This window comes from Sesamum indicum, linkage group LG16 (genome assembly GCF_000512975.1).
Source record: "Sesamum indicum cultivar Zhongzhi No. 13 linkage group LG16, S_indicum_v1.0, whole genome shotgun sequence".
In the NCBI taxonomy this organism is placed as follows: Eukaryota; Viridiplantae; Streptophyta; class Magnoliopsida; order Lamiales; family Pedaliaceae; genus Sesamum; species Sesamum indicum.
The window spans coordinates 478,597-497,467 of record NC_026160.1 but is presented as its reverse complement, the minus strand read 5'-3'; the positions used below and the strand labels follow the sequence as shown (position 1 = coordinate 497,467).

General features: G+C 33.9%; 1 protein-coding gene and 1 long non-coding RNA gene across 2 annotated transcripts; one reads left to right on the top strand and one right to left on the bottom strand.

The window, feature by feature from the left end:
• On the top strand, positions 1,449 to 5,640 carry LOC110013255. The gene is made up of 4 exons (XR_002288404.1): positions 1,449 to 2,032; positions 4,523 to 4,911; positions 5,340 to 5,385; positions 5,479 to 5,640. It is a non-coding gene; the product is annotated as an uncharacterized LOC110013255 (long non-coding RNA).
• Positions 7,272 to 11,045, bottom strand: LOC105178471 (probable transcription factor GLK1). Its single transcript, XM_011101942.2, has 6 exons — positions 10,041 to 11,045; positions 9,614 to 9,754; positions 8,788 to 9,147; positions 8,665 to 8,712; positions 8,415 to 8,546; positions 7,272 to 7,708 (listed from the first exon to the last, which is right to left on the bottom strand). Exons 1-6 carry the CDS (start codon positions 10,539 to 10,541, stop codon positions 7,559 to 7,561), a joined length of 1,332 nt encoding a protein of 443 aa, XP_011100244.1. The 5' UTR covers positions 10,542 to 11,045; the 3' UTR covers positions 7,272 to 7,558.

Sequence of the window (18,871 nt, the reverse complement as noted above, 5' to 3'; positions counted from 1 at the left end):
TTACCATATTTTGGCCCATCTCCATAAATGAAACGAAACACTATGTTAATTTCTTTAACTTCACATTAAAGAATTCTTTGAAATAAAAATTTATTTTTAAATATACACTTAATTTAAGCAATGGAGTGACACCATTAAGTCTGACCCATTATTTTTAATAGTCAGTAATATCATGAAATTACATAAAAATTTGAACTTTTTAAACTTTTGTTTGAAATTTCGTGTCCAATCCAATCAAACTAGATACATCTATTTGGGACATAAAAGAGTATTTTGTCCCAAAAAACCAAAAAAACCTAATTCCATTGTAAGGACAAGTACACCGTGTTTCTATAAAATTCAGTGTAATTATATGTAAATTCTTGTATATTGAAAAATTATACTTAGTACTCTGAGATTCGTTTCTGTCCAATAACTAAATCCATTCACTAATAAAATTACGAAATTTTTAGATATCAACAAAGAAGTTAAATACAAATCAGTATTTATCTTCAATTGATATATTAACGACTTATTGCAAATCAAATAAAGATTTTCAGGCCAAATTATACTTATACATCTTCGCACACTAATACATAAAAGAAGGTACATTTTCACCCTTATAAAAATAATTAGCTTTCAAATTCTTTTGACGGACGCATTTAGAATCATTTTATCAAATTAGCATGAAAGTTTAGAATTAGGCAAATAATTTAAAGGATTAATTATTAAATTGAGACCAGTAACTTCAAATTCGTGGATCCAAATATTATTTAAAAAATAATATACCATGACTAGTTATTTACCTTACTTTAAAGTCAATTTTCTTGTTCTTTTGTGTAATTATTTCCAAGTCTTGTTAATCAATAACCATAAAATGTTAAAATAGAGGAAAATAATAAATGAATGAAAAGTCAAAAAAACAACATATGAGGGCAGAAAGAAGCCACATAAACATGTGTTGTTGGATGTTACTTTATTATGTGTTGGGCATTGGCCCACCTAAGATCAGATGAGATGCGATTACTTTTCATAGGTACTGTGCCCATCAGCAATGAGTACTCACCCCACTTTTGATGAAAGGAAAACGCCATTTCTAGAATGGAATTACAAAGGTGGTAGCCTTTCTATTTAGTTGCCTACAACTATGCAAAGAAGCCAAAATGTAATAGTTTCTTTGTGTTTTTTTTTTTAATAAATCAATTACAATCATGTTGTTAATGATAAATTTATTTATTATTAATATTAAATATTTATGTTTGATAAATAATTAGTATTAAAGTTGTTAAATAACTACAACCTATGATCATTATAAGGTAGGCCCAAGGCCTACTTGTCTTACTGGATGGCTTCCTCTTTTATCACCTAATCTACTAGGCCCATTTAATCAACCCAACCGAGGACTCGACCCGATCCACTCCACCTATTTGACCCGATAAGCTTTAAATAAATATTACTAACCCTAACCCTAAAGCCATTTCCCCCTTCCTCTTCCTCTGGCTGCGATCGCTCTCTCTACCGCTCTTTCTCTGCCTCTTTGATTTCTCCCTCCTTTTTTATCTTCTTTACCAACAATTTTCAATGGGTATGGAAACTTGTGTCATTTCCATTATCCTCCTTCTCCTCCTACATTTCTACCGTATAAATTCCTCCCTTTGGTCTGAAAATAAAAATGAATTCTTAAAGCAAAAATAACTGAGTGTTTTTGAGATCTTTGTGATATTCCTAAGTGATTGGTTCTTTGTGAACGATCCTAGCGATTTTCTTGGTGAAAGTTTGGAGCAACCCTGAGATTGATTGTCGGTCTTTTGTGGCTGTGTCTTGCCTCTCCGGATCTTGGTTTCCTGAGACGTTCTACTGCTTTTCTTTATTTTTCTATTGTAATATTCATTCTTGTATTATTCTTTTATAAAAGAGGTTTGTATTATTTAAGGGTTTGAAAAACACACAAAGATATAATTGTTAGAAAGGGCATTTTTGGGGCTTCTGCTGAAGGATGAATACCCAACAGTGGTATGAGAGCCATAAGGCCTCTGATATCTCCTCGGTGGTGGTAACCTCTAAACCCTCCTCTTTTTTTTTTCTGCAAATTTTTACTGTTGATATTTCCTGTTAATATCTGCTGTAAAATTATTGCTGAAACTGCCATATTTCTCTGTATATTTTTTTTATCGGGATCTGCTATAATTTATCTCTTGTACTGTTTTTGCTTTGTGTGAAATTTCTGGATACTTATTCTCTGAAATTATTATTCTGCTTTCTGTGAATTTTTTTCGAGAATATTATTCTGCTTTGTGCATCTGACCCATTTCCTGATCTCCCTGTCAATAACTAAACTGGCCGGACCTTTGAGGTCGCAGGAATATGGTCGAGCTTGGAGTAGGATCCCTATATTTTTTGATGTTATTTTGGTCATATTATTATCTTGTCTATTATTCCTATTATTTACTTTCACTGTTAAATGGCTGGCTATAATTTGTAACCTTTTGATGGAAAATTTGATTTTGTAATTTGGCAACAAAAATGAAAGGAATCTTGATTCAACAAAAAGTCTTTAAAGCTATTGATGAAAAATATACAAAAATATCTTAGAAGAAAAAAGGCTTGAAAATGAGGAATTTGCTTATTCTCCTATCATTTTAAATATGTCAGACATTGTAATACGAAAAGTGGATAATTCAGACTCTGCAAAAGATTTATGGAATAAATTAGAAGAGCTTTATACAAAAACCTCATTACCTAGTAAATGATTTCTACCTGAAAAATTCTTTCGTAATAAGCTAGATTTATCTAAAAATATAGAAGAAAATTTAGATGACTTTACCAATTAATTCAAGATATTAAGCTAACATGTGATAAGAATATAGATGATTATACCCCTATTGTTTTATTAAATGCAATTCTTGAAGCTTATAGTGATATTAAGGCAGCAATTAAATGTGATAGAGATAATGTAAGTCTAGATACAATGATTAATAGTCTAAAAAGTAAAAAAATTAGATTTAAAAACTAATAAAAATAACCAATCTCAAAATGAGGTTAATTTTATCAGAAGAAGGACTAGAAACCGTAATTCAGAATATAAGTATAGACGACATGGAGAAAGTAGAAGTAGAAGTAGAAGTAAGAGTAAAAGTAGATCTAAATCTAGAACTAGAGAAGAAAAGCCTGGAGATGATAAAACTAGAAGATGTTACAATTGTGGAGGAAAATGACACTTTATAAAAGATTGTGAGAAACCTAAAAGAGATAATAGAAATAACAATAAAAAAGGTGCTAATGTTGTAACTGAAGAGAATAATGCTGAAGTTTATATGCTTTGCAATGAAAAATCATCTGTAAAATTAAATGAGCGGCTTGTTGATTCTGGTTGTATATTTCACATGAGTCATTTCAAAGAAATTTTTACAAATTATAAGTCTGAAAAATTGGGCTCTTTATCCATGGCTAACGAAAAATAATGTGAAATCAAAGGTCTTGGTGACATCTGTGTGATCTTTGAAAATTGTTATAAATTAACCTTAAAAGATGTTAGACATGTCCCTAATTTGTGCCACAATTTACTTTTATTGTGGCGGGTAGCACAAGAATCAATCTACCACTCTTTTGGATTGTCTACCAAATTGACTTCAAACACCACGGTAGAGGGGTTGAGTTCTCCCAAATCTATAGGTATATATATATATATATATATATAAATATGAATAAGCTCAAACATAGCATTGGAACAAGAATTACCAGAAAAAGGTTTGTCAATTGAGGGACTATCATACTTGATGGAAAATATTTGCATATGAGATGTGTAGCTCATATAAGAATGGTTTGAAGGAATTGAATGATTTCATTGAGCGTGTAGGAACAGTTGTTAGGTATGTTCATCAATCACTTGCTAGGACAAAAAAATTTAATGATTATTTTGTTGAGGAGAAGATTTAAAGTAAAAAATCATTGTGCTTAGGTGTCCCTACAAGATGGAATTCAGTTTATACTATGCTAGACAGTGATTTGATATTTCAAGGTGTATTTGAAAGATATGAAGTATATGATGCTAATTTTCGTAATGATTTCATGTTTGGCAGACCTTACGGTAAAGTCGGGTTGCCTATGATTAGGTTATAATCGAAAAATTTGTGAAGATGTTGCGATACTTTTATGAGCCAACTAATGGAGTTTTTGGGTCTTTATATGTGATATCTAATACTTTTTTTGGATGAAATAAGTGGTGTTTATGACTTGTTGAACAAGTGACTTAGGAATAATGATGAGTATTTGGTAGATGTGGTATGACAAATCAAGCAAAAATTTGATTAGTATAAGGGAAATGTTGAAAAGATAAACATGATGTTATATACTGCTGTTATGCTTGATCATTGTTATAAATTTTTCTATCTTCAATATGTTTTCAAGAATATGTATAGGCTAGAAATAAGAGATAAAATGAAAAATCTGGCCAAATCTACTCTATATGATGTATTTGAAGAATATAAAAAAGTGTATCAATTCTTCTACATCATGCCCTTCTACCACTTGTCCGGTGCATCAGGTCAGGATCAAGATGATGATAGTAAACGAAGAAATGTTAGAGACAAGAGAAAGAAATGAAAACAAAATGGTGTATGAGATTGGAGGTAGGCAAAAGTCAGAATTATCTAAACGAGGAACTTGAGATAGATGAATCTCTTAGCTTTGACATCACTGAATGGTGGAAATTGCATATGTCAAGATTTCCCTTCTTAACAAGATTGGTCATGCCTATATCTACCGTTGTATCGAAGTCTGCTTTCAGTATTGGAGGTCGCATAATCGATGATTTTAGAGCTTCATTAACTCCAAAGATGGCACATGCTCTAAATTATTGCCAAGATTGACAACGTCATGCTCCATTCAAACCAGTTGAAAAAGGCCATGACGTCATTTACAAAATTTTAAAAGGTATAGTTTAATTTATGGAAAATTATTTTTTTTTTGTCCTTTAATTTTACCCTCTATTAGATTTAGTCCTGTAAGTATGCCCATTAATTAATATCTCCTGTAAGTTTGCAAAATAATGACAAATAGTTCTTTGATGGTCATGAATTTGTATTTTTTCCTAGAAAAGGTGACATGTCAGCTAGGTTGTATAATTTTTTGTTGATTTTAATACTGTGTGCCTTGAACATGACTTGGAAACCATGTAGGACATGTTTTGGAGGGAAGAAACCTCATTTTTCCCTCCGGAACTCATGTTTATAGTGGGTAAAAATAAAGGAAAAAAATAATTATCTCTTTAATTTAATATTTATATATTAGTTTATTAACATATATTTCAGTTATTATTTTATTTCTGATGAGTAATCTTATTCTTGTAATGTTGTATCAAGTGTGGGCTCAGAGTAACCATCATCGGGTTAAAATATTGTATATCATGTAAGTATGAATTTTTTTTATGCACTTTTATAATTTTATTTGTCGTTTGATTTATAATTTTATTTATTTTTTGTTTTGTTTCTTACTTGTAAGTTATGGTTGATGGAGGAACTTCAATTTGAGGGACAGAATTTCAGGATTCCCAAGTTCCAACTAACGAGTTATGAACTTATGATTTCATTGTACGGATACATTGATGTTATTCCTATATACGTATTGGATATTGAATATTGTGCTATTAAATTTGAATTTAAATTTTTATTTTGTTTTTGGATTAAATGAATGAATTGTTATTGTGTTCTTTTGATTCAAATTGTATTCGTAAATATTTCATTTATTGTACATTTTATTTTTTAGATTTTGATATTTTTGTACAGGTGTTTTTGGATAAAATACTAAAATATATATATATATATATGATTTTTTAAAAAATAAATTGATTTTTTTCGGTTTATAACAAAAAAAAATCAAAAATAGTTTGTTAATAACCGAACCGAATTGGGGCTATTCGGTTCGATTTTCGATGCCGATAATCGATGAACCAAACTGAACAACCTTACACTGGTATGGGCGGTCTTACTACAGTTGTCACAATAATGTGACTTTCTGGTTTCCCTTCTTCTTTTAAGGTGGTTTAAAAGCCACCTGATTTCCTGCATTAAAACTCCTTGCATTCATAGCTCTACCTCATGTGAATCTGATAGAGCAGTGGCCCATTACTCTATGCAAACCTAGACTCAAGTTCTAACCAGAGATCCCAGGCAGAGGTTGTATAAAGAAATACCTCAACTATATCCATCACAATTGAATTCAATAGCCAGAACACAACCATACAGTCCATCTTCGTCCATTGCGCGCAGACCCTCCTTTTCTCCTGGAAGCCTTTCCCAAGATCCATCAATGAAGCCAAGCTTAGACTTGGCCCCACGTGCCACCCTAATAGAGTGACTCCAAGAGATGAAGTTAGATCCATCAAGTGGTACAGAAACCAAGCTCATCCCAAGGTGATCTCCGCAAGACTTTTGGAAACCCTTGAGGCTTCTGTTTCCAAGCGGTGATTTCTGCATTGGCTATTGTGTCCTTGCCGCCCATGGAAAAATCTCAAGAAAGTGCTCTAAAAAAAACAAGGAACTAATCAAAAAACCATCAAGTATGAAGAAGAGGAAGAGCAGGACTAGAGACCAACAATTGATCGCTCTGATACTGTACTGAAAAACAAAATCAATACTCCATGGAAAGAAATTAAGTTTATACAATTTGCTTAATAAAAAAGGATGGTCCAAAGCTCGATTAGACAGTGCCCCTTTAAATAGAAAAGGAAAAATCAGCTAATCTAATCGGCTAACTTCTCTCAACTACATTAACTCATTAGCTTAACTAATCATAGAAAAAATTTACCATTAGAGCTGCGAGGTGTAAAAATGCCATTTATCCCAAATAAGAGTAATACCATAGAATCTATTTGTACTGAATTTCCCAACTTACCTTCAAATATCACTGTCCTTATCATTACAGTTCAGATCCTTACAATATCATTGCATGCTCCAAATATCATTTTTGTATATATATGAGACTTGTTGTGTGTATATATATCTATATATGCTAGTTGCTGATCGAACCAAATCAATGTCCTCCATGCCCGTTTCTTTTATTTTAATTTGATAATGATCCTAATATTTTATTGTACAAATACATAATAAATATACCAGCTCGATACTTAATTAAAAAAATATTTTATACACTCAACGTGTGTACGTTTTATAAATAATAACACCAAATATAAAAACTCTGAACTCAATTAGTGTTCCTCTCACCTGCTCAAGCTTCACTATATACAGTCTTTGAATATACAGATCAACATATATAGAATATGTACAATACATTAATTGAAAACAACAAAAATGAGTTATTAGAGAAAATAAATTAAGTTTAGAACGCAAGGCGAAGTTCTTCTGCCGCTAATTACTCTATATTTATGGTAATTAACATTACAAAAAATAATGTCCAGACCTTCATGATACACATCCATCGTTCTTTGTAAAAAAGGAAATAAGAACAGCACACATAGAGGGGGGGAGAGAGAGAGAAGAGCTGGGAATAATTTGAAAAAGAACATGCACATTAGACGATTTCAATCATCTGAGTGCTGGAAATGTCGTCGAGTTGAGTTTAGTTAAGCACAAGTTGGTGGTACTTTTGATATCCCTTGACGTTGTAGTTCCACCATCACACTGTCAACAGACGGGGGCTTTAGCCCAAGTGGCAGCGGCAGCCATGGCTTCAATAGAACATCTCCGATGGCTGCATCCACGCTCTCCTTTGACTGTACACCGATAATTCACCACATGATCAGACAAGAACACAAGAGACTTATATGCATACTTCATAAGCATTATTAAAGTCATTTCTACAGCAATTCATCACTTCTACTACTTGAGATCAAAATAGAGTTCACTTAGGTTGCTTATTACAATGGATGATTTGAATTTGGATTTGGATATGAGCTAAAAGCTTCAAATGTTATTAGACTTTAAATTCATCATATAGATTTCGAATTCATATATAATGAATGACTGAAAAGGGAGGGAAAAAAAAGAAGAAGAAGAAGAAAAGAAAAAAGCTGTGTAGTTATTACATCAACTTTGAAGTTCTTTAACTCTAAACCTTCTATTATTCCAAACCCACTTAAAATCATCAAAAGATTGTCCTTAATTACACATTTGAAATTGATGAATTTGAAAATAGAAATTTTCTAATTTCTAATAATAAATCATTTGGGTATATTTCAATAATTCCACACCAGAAATTAAGTATTTTAAGTATTACTTCAACTCTAATTTTAAATTTTATTTTATGAATATTAATAAATTTAAATTCTTCTAATATGAAGTCATGATTTTCAAGTATTTCCTTTCAAAATTCAAATTGTTCTATCCAAATACAGCATATATATTTATGATTGACTATGTAGTTTGGATCTACTAGTTTGTTTCATGAATCAGAAATTTAGAAGTAAAGGGAAGGCTCACCGGGTGAACATCTGATGGGGGTTGAGGCAGTGATTGGCCGGGAGGTACAGTCGGCACGCCAAGGCCGGGCCGCTCTACTTTGTACATGGCTGCCGGAGGTGGTATGCCGGGGACTGCTGGAGTGGGAAACCTCTGCATTATTGCAAATCATCGTTAAACAATTCGTCATATGAATCTAACTCTGAATTTGAAATATTGGATGTAACAACGAGTATCTTTAACTAATTCTTGAATAGGGTTTCGTTAGTACCGTAGGCTGCAGTTGTGGAGGAAAGCAAGGCGTTCCCGGTGATGGAACCTATGATGTTTGTAAATAAATATGTGAGGGGAACTGCATGTTGGTTGGTATTTATATATATATATATATACTTACATGTTGGTGGTGGGGAATCCAAAAAGAAGGGTCAGCTGGAGGTGGCGGCGGAGGAGGATGAGGGGGCTGAGCTGGAGGCCAAGCGTGTGGTGGTGGTGGCGGCGGCGGTGAGGGGGTTAGATGTTTCGGCCACATGTGCATCAGCGATTGGTCGACGGGTGGATGACCCCATACATGCAAGGGTCTAAAGTGAGGCATTGGTGTCACGGGCGGAAACCCGATGCTGGGTGCAATCCAAGGGCTCACATTATCTCTCTTCCCTGGCCCCGCCCCACCTCCGCCGTACATCTGCCGCCTCTGGCTCCAGCTCGCCGCCTCCGCTTCCCGGGCTAGCAAGTGTTTCCGATGTGACCGATATTTCTGCAAAATTATTGAAATTTTTACTCATCAATAAAAGCCGTATGGACTATCATATTTATTTACGTTATGTTATTATATATATATAGGAAATAACTTTCCCACTTAGAGAAAAACAACAAAGGGAAAATATTGGATTTTCTTTATCAGACGCTGGATTATATATATATATATATATGACGGGGAAAAGATTGTGAATTTATGACCAGTAATTTTTGCAGTTTTTACCAGCAAGAAAAAGGTGAATGCTGGCTATGTAAAATTCACAGAAAGCCGTAAATTGTACGTAAAAGAAAGAAACGATTGACACAAGGACAAAAGCTTCTGCAAGATCTGGAGACAAGTTTCCAGCAGCCCATTTCGACTTCTACAGCAGAAAGCAAAACGAGAAACCCCACTTTGGAATTCTTAATAATTAATCAAATATATATATATGTATATATATAGATGTATATACATCTGTACATACTTGAAGATGGCTGGCAATGTTATGGCGAGTGAGACACTCAATTCCCATGAGCTCAAGAATTCTTGAAGGCACTGCCTTATCCACGCCCAGTTGCTCCACTGCTTGCACGAATCGCCTGTGAAGTTCTGGCGTCCAATCCACCTACACACACACACACACAAGGCTAATTAATTCATGTCAAATTTCCTTGGAAAAGTACATTTTTCACTTGGGATTCATTTAATTTGAGAGCAACCCCGGATTCTTGTGACCTACACCTTTCACATGGAATGTGTGACAGATTCACAAATATGAAAGAGAAACACTGGAAAAAAGAGAACATTATTCCATATGGATAAGGCTCATTTTTCTTGTTAAGAAACATTGATTTCGACTAATGTGCTGAACTAACCCTAGGGATGGAGATAGACTTTATCATCGCAGTTACCTTCACTTTCCTCTTCCCCGGAGGGTTTTTCGAGTGGGCCGATGATTTTCTTCCTTTATCAGCTTCTTTGGGAGATGGGTTAACCCCTACAGCTTCATCCCTTTTACTCACAGTCTCCTCTCCCTGAATCGGGCTTGATGAATATCCGGACCCGAGGTCCGAAACAGAACCCGAACCCGAACCCGAGCTGGCTGCAACTGTTTCTTGTTTTCTTGAGCTGTATTTTTCCTCCTCCGATTTCTCAGCTGAAACTACTGATGGGACGTTCACCTCCGATCCCTCGCCTGCACCAACTGAGAATTCAGCAAGAATTTCCGGGTCCATCTCCAAATCGGGCAACACGTCTCCGTCGCTGATTCCCACGAAAAGGTCATCGAAATCAATGCTGTCAAGCAAATTCCCGGCGGAGAACTCCGGAAACTCATTCTCTCCCATTGAGAAACCCTCCATTTCGCCTTCAGCTTCATTCTTGGTGTTCCTCAATGGCGAGACAGCAAGCATCCCAGCCAATTAAGCCCCTCTATATATATATATACACAAAGGTTGTATAGATTCCACCCTCTCTATGTATAGATTTTGGAGTAATATGAAAACTTTTGTGTAGTGGGATTGGTGCAACAACCACAGCTTACTTCCTATGTAAACAATATATATATCCTGGACAGGAATTGAAAAGCTGTTATCCTGTAAGGCAATTGGAAGGAGGTTCTGTAAGTGCAAAATGCGTTGTTGTGGTTCTGCTTCTCTATATATTTTATAAATTCAAGTTACACAAATGGAGAGAGAGAGAGAGAGAGAGAGAGAGACAGAGAGAGAGAATGCAAGAATTGGACGTCGACCACAATTTTTGTACAGGGGGCTCTGTAGGTTTTTGTTTCTATGCTATTGTATTTGCTTCTATATTATGAACAAATATTTTCTGAGTGTAAGTACGTATGTATGTCTGGGAGGGGTTTGTGGACGCCCTTTTTTTGAACTTTGAAAAAATCTGTAAAGTGTTTGCTCGTGAGTTGTTTCAGTTGTTTTTCTTCTTTTATTATTTTGCTAATGGAGAGCAGAGAGAGAGAGAGAGAGAGGAAACATGATCTTGTCAGTGAGTAGGGTAGGAATTGGACTGATATGTATATCTGTTGTACTTATCAGGAAAAATAAATAAACATAAAAAGAATGTATATCTGTTCTACAGTAAAAAGAAAAGGATCGTATCATACAGTCGGACCAGCAAGTGGGTAGATTAGTAACTCATGCTCCATCTATTCCAAAATAATAAATAATAAAGAAAAAAGAAGAAGAAAATCTTCTTTATTAAATATTGAGTTATTTTTTAAATTATAAATAACTATAATATAAAAATAAATCCATACTGTCTACCACAATTATAAAAAAACATACAAAAATTTAAATTTTTACTGCGATTGCTCTAACATTATCTATAATTTTAGCAATAGCCAAAATATTTGTCATGATTTATAATTGTAATTAATACTTTGGTCTCACCTGCAAAAGAAAAAAAAGCTAGAAGTCATTGCATAATTGTGTATAATTACTATTAATTTTTTAAATTTTAATTATTGTAATTAGCTGTAAATAAAAATTCATATATATCTTCTAGTGTGGATAGCATTTTTAGTTAATTTACTAATGAATTAATTGTATTTTATTATATCCTACAAAATTTAGAAAACTTTCAACTTATAGGATGCAATGTGATAAAATTATAACAAACGAGACTAAATTAAAAAAGACCCTAACATATGTGTGATTTTCCCATGTAATTACACGATATAAAAGAATATAACAAATATGAAGATTTGGCACAAATTATGTAAAATTAAGTCAAATTTATAACTTATTCAAAAATATTTTTACCATAAAACGTGAAGCAATTATTTGGGAGTAGCTGAAGTTATATTTGTTTGTTTTCATCAATGACAAAAAAGATAGAAACAAAATCATAAGCAAAAAGGAGTTTCCTTTAAACGCTCGAAATGTTGTAAAGGGAAGGTGGCTGTAAAATGCCACCAATATTTGCCCATACTTGTATGAGTAAGTGAGCATGTTGGCAGAGAATATGATTTGATCATTTTGAAGAAGTCACATATACCACATAGTTCTATATGGACAAGAGAGTTCTAATTTCTTGAGGGGCAAAATCATATTTTTAATTTTGTAATTATAATAGGATGACACTTTTAGTCCCATAACTTATAGTTTTTTTCCTTTTGGTTTCATTAGTTACGAAATTCTCACTTTTAGTCTTGCAACTTTTAAGAAATAACACTTTTGATTTCTTAACACATTTTCGTTAGATATTTAATGGAAAAGGCACTTCCACATGGCCGTTAAGTGTATGAGATAAAAAAATATTAGTTTTCGAAAGTTATAGGACCAAAAACTCTAATTTTTAAAAATTATGGGACCAAAAATGAGAATTTTGTAACATATAGGACCGAAAGCGTTAAAGCTCTAACAAGCACGTGACACGTTCCGTTAAAATATATAATAAAAATGTGTCATGGGACCAAAAATACTATTTTTTAGAAGTTACAGAACCAAAAATGAGAATTTCATAACCAATGGAACCAAAAGTAAAAAAGGCCTAAGTTACGGGATGAAAAATAATATTTTTCTTTATTAATACTTTGGTCTTGTAACTTACTTTATTTACATTTTTAGTCTTTTTTTTTTATATGAATTTAGTCATCAACATCACATATTTGACTTTTTTTTATTTTTTGATAAATTGTATCATGTGTTGAGAATTTTGACCCTTTTTGCATTGAAAATAACTATCATTTTTGTTTCAATCATTATAGGTCGATAGGACCAAAATTGTAAACACAAATTAAATTTGACTAAAAAGAATCAAATATGATATATTTATAACTAAATTTAAAAAAAAAATACCTAAATATATAAAAAAAAGTAAGTTACGATACAAAAAATACTAATGACGTATAATTATATAATAAAAAGTATAATTTTGTCTTTCTTGATGTGTATGATATATACATTAGCAATGAAATTTATCACTGCTCAATTGGGCAGTGAGGAAGAGATGTAATTAGAAGAATTACATTTTGACTTCGTTCTATGGTTCAATGTCAGACATCTATATGCGATTTACAATAAGACATGTGTACGTTTGTTAGCAGGGGCGAAGAAAGCCTAACGAGCTCTAGCGATCGACAGAGATTGGTCTGAATCTAGGGCTATTAGTCTATCAAATTTTAAGTCTAAATTTGTCTTATTCATAACAAGAAAAGTTTGCTCAATCTTATTATTTTCTTAACACCAAATTATAATTCTTTTCAAAATTTCTCTTACTTTTATGTTTTCTGTTATTGATTTTCAATTTATATATTTTGATTTTCGACCAATTTGTTTGATCTTTTTATAATTTTGTAATTTATTTCTATTTATCAGATAAAATAAATTTTAGTTTTTCTAAATCATATTTTTGATTCTTGTAGAGAGCACCCACAAGAATGTGCGAATTATTCAAAATTTTAAATTAGTGGTTCATTATTTTATTTGAATACTTTTTATTTAAATTTTTTCAAAGCCAAATAAATTAGCTTAGATATAAAAAATTGATCATGATTTTTTTCTTAAAGTTATGATTATATAAATGTAAGTTTTAATTTTGAAGAAAAGAATAAATTTGTTATTGAGACCAAGAAATTTATAATTCGCGTAATTTTCAATCCACCCCTCGTTGTCAGAATAATATTTATAAAAATTAATTATACTTATATTATTGTATATATTTAATTTGAAACAATTAGCATATTAATTTAATTTATAAATTTAATATTTTATTTACTAAAATAATTAAATAATTAATTTTGATAGGGCTGAACTAAATTGCGGGGTTGGCCACGGTCTGTTAGTCTATTACACTTATTATCTGATCCCCATAAACTCTTCTAGAAGATCCGTCGAAGCATTCTGACATGAAAAACTTGATGTAATACTTCTAGAGTTTGTACACACGACCATCATAGCAAAAACAACTCACCAAAGGAGGTACTGCTGGTGCAACAATGAGCAATGTAGAAACAACTCGATGTATTCTCAATGAAATTAGAATGAGCAGGAAGATGAAGGATCATGAGAACAACTTCTGAGATGATAGAAAACTCTAATTGGGGTGTCCTGCCATCCATCGTGATTTCTCTACGGAAGAGATGATTCATGTGCTAAAGAACAATCTGGCAATGAGGATAGTATCCTCGTCTTGAGACAATAGGGAATCGGGTGAACAAAATAGGTCTCTTGGAAATTTGGAAAGATGCCTCAGAAAAAAAGACTTATTTTTTTTTTCTTAACGAACACTGCTTGTGCCTGGGTAGGGCTTGGGGCAGTTCCCTACATGTTTATTGATAGGGTTAATTACATTTTGTCATCTGCACTATGAATATTTTTATATTTTTGGCATTTAATTTTTTTTTTTTGTCAACTTACAATCACAACTTTACAAAAATTTGCACTTTGCCATTTATAATTGTTTTTCAACTAAGTTTTTTGTCCAAAAAAAAATCACATACAGTGCACATGTGATATTTAAGAGTTATGTGATGTGATATTTCTCATATATGCAGAGCATGTGATATTTTTCTGTAAAAATCAACAAAAACACGGTCATATATGACAAAGTGCAAATTTCATAAAGTTGAAATGATAGGTTGACACCAAGAAAAGAAAAAATTTCGATGGCAAAGTGTAAAAATAGGCATAGTTTGAATGATAAAATATAATTTACCCTTATTAATAAACTAGGAGTACTTACTCCCTCTACAAACTGCATCTAAATTCACCAAGAATTAATGAAAATGAAATTAGAGAGACATGAATCACCCCACACTAGCCCCCTCCCCACCAAGCCCCCTATGGATTTCAGTAATAGCCTCAAGAGTATGTGAAGTACAAGCAAGATTCACAAGAAAGTCCGCTGGCTCATTCCCTTCATAGAAGATGCAGGAGAAGTGCAATCCATCCTCCACTGCAGCCCCCTCAGTCGAGTCAATAACTCCTGCATATTCCATCGCCTACTCCATTCATCCAGCCCTTTGTCTAGTGCTACTTCTTGCCCACTTGACTACCACAAACAACTCTGCCATATGTCTGGTGCCCAAGAAACTCAAAAAAGGCCACCACAACACTAGCGTTGGTGTCTCAAATTAAGCCCCCCGCTCAAATATCCGGAGCCAACCAGTGTACGAGCTTTGGACTTGTGTCAATTTTTTTTCTTAAATAAAACTCAAACAACCTGGCTGCATCCAAATCCCATTTCCATTGCTCACATGTCATTATTCGTGCCTTATATATCAACTGCAACTGCGATCGAACCCACCACATAATCTCCACAGTGGTAATCCTCCTGTTATCATACTTCACCTCATTTCTTAAACTCCAAATATACCACAAGATTAACATAGAAATAATTAGATGAACATGCCCTCGAGGCATGAATGGAGATGACACATTCGAAGCTTAGAGCATGTGTTGCACATTCTCAGTATTCAGAACTGCTATATGAAAAAATGACGTGAGGTGATCCCATGCCCCTTGCAAAGATAGGAGAGAGATACTCTCAATATTATCACAAAATGGGCAATGGAAGACAATATGCACTCCTTTTGCCCTCATTCGTTCATCAACAAGGATGTAATGCGCGCCAAGGGAATATAGATGTTGTTTGCCGAATACATGGGTGCCATAGATTTGTTGGCAAAAGTCGCTGTGTGGACGCTTCTCGAGTTAGGTTCCAAGATGATTTTGTTGTGAAATGATCTTGAATCACTTTTCCACTGGGCATGATCACTCACCCTATCATCATATTGACTATTTAAAATCTTATTTAGTGAATAAGATCATCGAAGAAGATGTGAACAAGTTGTTAAAATTCGGGTATGTAGCAGAAGTGCACTATACATAGTGGTTATAAGATGTTGTAATTGTACCAAAAACATTAAGAAAAATGGCATGTGTGTGTGGATTTCATCAATTTAAACAAAACATGCCCAAAAGATGCATGTCAGCTATGAATCTATTTATTGGTGGACTCTATAGTAGGATGTGTTCTATTTAGCATAATGGATGCGTATCAAAGCCATCAGATTTTCATCGCTGAGAAGATAGAGATAAGAATTTTTTTTTTGTTACTGAAAATTGTATCTATTGCTACTATAATGTGTGTTGGATTAAAAAATGTGGATGCCACATATCAAAGGTTGATCAACAGGATATTTAAATACCTCATAGGAGTTATGGGTTGGATCTAAACCCAACCAAATGCACCTCTAGAGTTAAGGGGTGGTAAATTCTTAGGATACATGTTAAGCAAAAAGGGGATCGGAGAAAATCCATAAAAGATAAAGACAATTATGCTCGTTTGACCAAAATGACCGAGGAGGTCCAGAAATTAATAGGGAAGGTTGCATCGCTCTACTGTTTCATTTCTGAGTTGGTCGACAAGAACTTGCCATTATTTAAGGCTTTAAGGGAGGTGAAGGTTTCAAATAGACTAAAGAATGCAACAGGCTTTGAACGATTTATAGCAATATTTGATGTCTTTACCATTATTAGCAAATCATATGGTAGGTGAAACCTTGTACCTATACTTAGCGGTTAGACGATGCAGTGAGCTCCGTGCTAGTAACGAAAGTACTAGGTACACTACATTAGCAGTATGTTACAAGGAGCAAAAAAAAGATACATTCTAGATAGAAAAGTTTGCATTGGCACTAGTTGCTACTACTAGAAAGTGAAGACCTTACTTCTAATGGTGCTCACAAATCACCCATTGAGGCAATTAATGTCAACGCCAAACCCATTAGGTTGCTTAATTAAATTGGTAGTGGAATTAGAAAATTTGACATTGAATACCAAGCTAAAACCTCCGTAAAAGCATAGGTATTTGCTAACTTTATTGTTGAGTTAACGGATGAACAACAAAGAAAGGAGGGATGGATATTGCATGTTCACTACTACTCAAATTTGGACGATGGAGGAGCAGGTGTATTGTTGCAAGGACTAGAAGGGATAGAAATTGAGATCACGACAAAACTAGCTTTCCCCACAACTAGTAATGAGGTAGAATATGATGCTCTGGTTTGGGGTCTAAAAATGGCACAAGAGGGGTAAGACAATTAGACGTGTATACTGACTCCCAACTGGTAGCAATGCAGATCGAATGATCGTACTAGACCCGTGAGTGGTCCATGATACAATACTTGAAAAAGGTAAATGAAACTATGAAAAAATTTGACAAGTGTCTGATACAACAAACCCCAAAGGAGTAGAATGAGAAAGCGGATGCATTATCCAAGTTTGGAACCATGGTGTCAGGAATGAAGAATAGAAATTTAGAGTGATTGTAAAAGAGTTGGCGGTTGTCGATGAGATGGACAACAAGGTGCATTGTGTGCAAGAAAAACAAATCATGGAAAAATGAAGTAATAGAGTACTTAAGAGATGGCGTTGTGTTTAATAACTCCACCGCTGCTAGGAGCCTAAAATTCAAAGCAAATAGATTACTTTACTCAATAATGAGTTTTATATGAGATCAACAGATGGACCTCTACTAAATTACTTAAGTCATGCAAAACCCCAATACGTTTGAAGGGAAATTCATGAAAGAAGTTGCAGGAACCACTCAGGAGGGAGATCATTGACACAAAAGGTAGCACGATAGGGGCATTTCTAGCCTACATGGTGAAGGAGGCAATCAAGTTTGCCAAAAAAGTGCAAGAGTAGTAAGAAATATGGGACTTTGATATATACACCTAGGACTGTGTTGGAGCCAATTAAAATTGCATGTTCGTTGGACCAATGGGAAATCGAGTATTGAGTATGAAATATTTTTTTTTAAGGCAGTGAATGAGAGTTTTACAGTGCTTAATATCCCTGCCCAGAGACTCCTAACCATAATTTCTTGGTACCTTATGTGGGCAGGGACTTCACTAGGATCTATTACTTCTATGGATTGTTCAGGAACTGCGACCCTAGCTGGGGTTGGGATCGCAATTGAAGTGCCAACAATATTAATTAGGGGCAGGGGTACATTGGATGTTCCTACTTCTAAGTCCTTGGATTGAGACGGGGCTGCATTCGACCCCAAATATGAAGATTTGGAGCTGGAGTTTGAATTAGAGGAAGAAGCCATGAAAATAGAAGAGGTTAAGATGAAATACCTTAAGATCGGAGGTTGAGATCGCGGAAGGCAATGCCTAGGAGGATAAGCTCAAATGATGTAAGAACTTTGGGCATTGAATGAGTCAAATAAACCCCTATTTATAGAGAAATGACACGGAAAAATGCACCTATTAGGGATGGACAGGATGTTGCCACATCAGCATGATCGAAGGGTAAGAATCGCTATTGTTCACATGGAGACTGTTCAACTTCTTTTAGTGTAGTAACTTAAAACTAGAAAAAGTGGGGAAGTAATGATAGGGTATATCATATCAACAACAATAAAATACCACTGGAGTCCCAAAATCCGCATCTTTTTACCTCAACGATGCGACTCGCTCCAACAACCAACTCCAATAATTCGAGCTCTGAATCATAGATCCTCTAACAACCATGTGGACCAGGGAGCTGAGCATATTTGAGATAAATTATGTGTGGTTAATGTTGTGACTTAACAAAAATTCATTTATTGTTTTTGGAAAGGTTTTCGAATTTTTGAGCGATTTTTGAAAAACTATTTTTGGAAGAAAAACAAAATTTGAAACTGTTTATTGATTTTGTATCAATCCATAATTTGTTTGCTTTGCGATAGCTATGTGCAATTTTATGCATTAAATAATGTTCCTTCGTGG

Coding starts and splice junctions, on each gene's coding strand:
- LOC105178471 (XM_011101942.2), bottom strand. CDS start 10,541: ATGCTTGCTGTCTCGCCATTGAGGAACACCAAGAATGAAGCTGAAGGC. Junction 8,713..8,787: donor GGATTCCCCACCACCAACAT/GTAAGTATATAT, acceptor CAAACATCATAG/GTTCCATCACCGGGAACGCC. Junction 8,547..8,664: donor CTCCACAACTGCAGCCTACG/GTACTAACGAAA, acceptor GCAATAATGCAG/AGGTTTCCCACTCCAGCAGT.